General features: G+C 38.4%; 1 protein-coding gene across 1 annotated transcript in view; it reads right to left on the bottom strand.

The window, feature by feature from the left end:
* The window catches only part of LOC104621021 (unconventional myosin-Vb-like), a gene marked incomplete at its 5' end in the record, with an annotated part of 27720 nt that overhangs the window by 3734 nt on the left and 21461 nt on the right, over nucleotides 1-2525 (bottom strand). The window contains 1 exon segment of the mRNA XM_010287400.1: nucleotides 608-758. Within this exon segment, the coding sequence (XP_010285702.1) occupies nucleotides 608-758 (151 nt within the window).

Here is a 2525-nt window from a genome sequence, read left to right as displayed (position 1 = left end):
GAGTCCCAGATATAGAGGAGACCAGGCTGGGAGCTCAAGGAAAATGTCAGCAGAGCTAGAAAATATAAAGCACTGAGAACTGCTGCTCAGCTTAGCAAGGAAGACAGATTTAGCTGAGGAGGTAACTCTTTGCATACTGACTGGCACACCCTTGCAAAACAAGGTCTTAGTCTCTTCTTCCTCTTCCCAATTCCCCCATAATGTGCATTTCCACCCAGAAAAAATTAAACCATGAACCTGGTCTGGAGTGGAACGCTGTTCCTATGGACCCACCAGCACCACCTCACCTTTGTCGCTACCTCCCCAGCAGAAAGGAAGGAGGAATTTTCTATCGGGGGAAAAAACCCTCATCTCCATTAGTTTCCATCATGAGGAAAAATAAAATCTCCTCCAGGTTTGCCTCCCTAACGCCAGGTCACTGCTAACACGAGGACCTGCTCCAAACCGAGACTTTTTTTGGAACACATGCCTGTCTGCCAACTGCAGGCTATTCCTTTGGGGAGGAGTCATGCTAGCACCGTACAAAGGTCTGAAAAACACTCAGAGTAGATAATTACAGCAAAAAAAAAAAAATACCCTCCTAAAAGCTACTGCACTCTGTACTCACCGACCATGGGTTGGAGTATGCCCTCTGCTATCTTAATGAGCTGCTGGTAGATCTGGATGGAGAGGTGGCTCAGCACCTGGCGGTACTCAGTCAGGTCAAAGTTCTTGAGACAGTGCTCGTTCTGCTTAGGTGTGTTTTGTGTCATGAAACCCTGGACAGAAGGAGATTACAACACCTGCTTTCATTATTCCACCCATTTATAGGTCAGTAAAATCCCTGTATTAAAAAACCCCACACCTTACAGTACAGTATATCCAGGTATGTTACCGAAATACATTTTTACTCTATTATAGGAAAGATCAAGACTCATAAGTCACCTTTGATTTACTCAGCCATTTGTTCATAAATTATTACCAGAGGGCTGCTTTTTGAACAAAAGCATCACTAAGTGATATGTTTTTCATTTTAGCTTTAGCAAGGTGCAACGTTTGTATTAACTGCAATCTGTACATGAACTAGAAAATCACAGAATGACAGAAACACTAGGTTGGAAAGGACCTTCAAGATCATCAAGTCCAACCATTAATCCAGCGCCACCATGTCCCCTAGACCATGTCCTGAAATCACATTTCAGTCCCTGAGAAACTTCTTTTAGCTATTTGTTTACCCCGTGAGTTGCAATTATTTACGGGAAACCAAATATTTTTAGATTAAGATATTAGAAAATGGACAAAAAAATATGATAACCACAAACTGTATATGCTCTGACAACATTCTAAACTAAAGTTCAGAAATCTCTCCAAGCAACTGAGTTTATTCCCTGCCTTTTGCTGAAGCAGCAGCTGATCTCTGATCCTGCGAATGGATGCTGTAGCCCTGAGTTCTGGGCTCAGTCATTAATGCCAGTTTTGCTGGCAGAAGCAAATGTGATCTAACTTAATTTTGTAATTAACACAGGCGCTTCAATTGCCTGTTCATACGGTCTTATCAATCTGGTGTCAAAATGAGAACTATGCAGCTTTTTTTGTTGTTTGCTGACTGGCATAATGAAAAAATACAACATGTACAACTTGAGTTGACTTCAGAATTTCTCATTTTTCCTGAATAATGAAAAAGTGCTGTGCTCCTTGCACTGCAAGATTTCATTTAGTTTGGGATTTTTTTAAAAAAACATTTTCTTAAAAATATGTTGGATTTCAAACTAAAGTTAACAGTATTTGGGAAACTGCTCAGAATGTTTTTCCCCCTCTGTTTTTTTGCACCAAATTATCAACTGAATTTGCAAATAGCTGGTTCATTTAACACAATGAATCATGGCAAAGAATGTGAAATTTAAGTGTGGGAGGTTTTTTTACCCTGCTGGTTTTCTGGGAAGGATTTTCTTTCAATGTAATGTTGTTATCCAGGCAGAAGAGGGCAAAACAGAAGCATAACTATTAGTAAGTATTATCTAAATTATTTTTCTTTCTTAATTTAAATCTTGGAAGTCCAGCACTGAGGTTTAACACACCAGTCATTATCTTGTGAATGACCTGAATAGTTAATTTGATTCCATGATTTTCTTTTTATTTATTCTTAAAGCTTGATTGCTCAAATATATCTAACACAAATCAAGACTAAATGAGAAATTATGTAATTTGGCTCTGCTGAAAATTTTAATACCCAGAACATATGGCTATAAGGATGGCAGTGTGTAATGGACTGAGGACTGTGACTATCTGATTTTGTTGGAAGGGATCAGCTACAATAAAACTTATTTCAAGTTAGGAAATATAACTGAGGTGGCAAGATATTAGAGGATTTCCTTCCCAAGTATTACATTATGATTATGCATTTTTGCTCTCTCAAAGTGTGGTTATTCTGAATTAGTTGAACAGAATGGGAAAAAGATAATCAGTAGAAACTTTCAGAATAAAATTGCAAAATTTGCAACAGTTTTCCACTGTCTGAAAACCTTAGTTAATGAAAAGATGAAGGG

The sequence above is a fragment of the Phaethon lepturus genome, unplaced genomic scaffold (assembly GCF_000687285.1).
Source record: "Phaethon lepturus isolate BGI_N335 unplaced genomic scaffold, ASM68728v1 scaffold26645, whole genome shotgun sequence".
In the NCBI taxonomy this organism is placed as follows: Eukaryota; Metazoa; Chordata; class Aves; order Phaethontiformes; family Phaethontidae; genus Phaethon; species Phaethon lepturus.
Note: the sequence above shows the minus strand (reverse complement) of the source record. Positions and strands in the feature narration are given on the sequence as shown.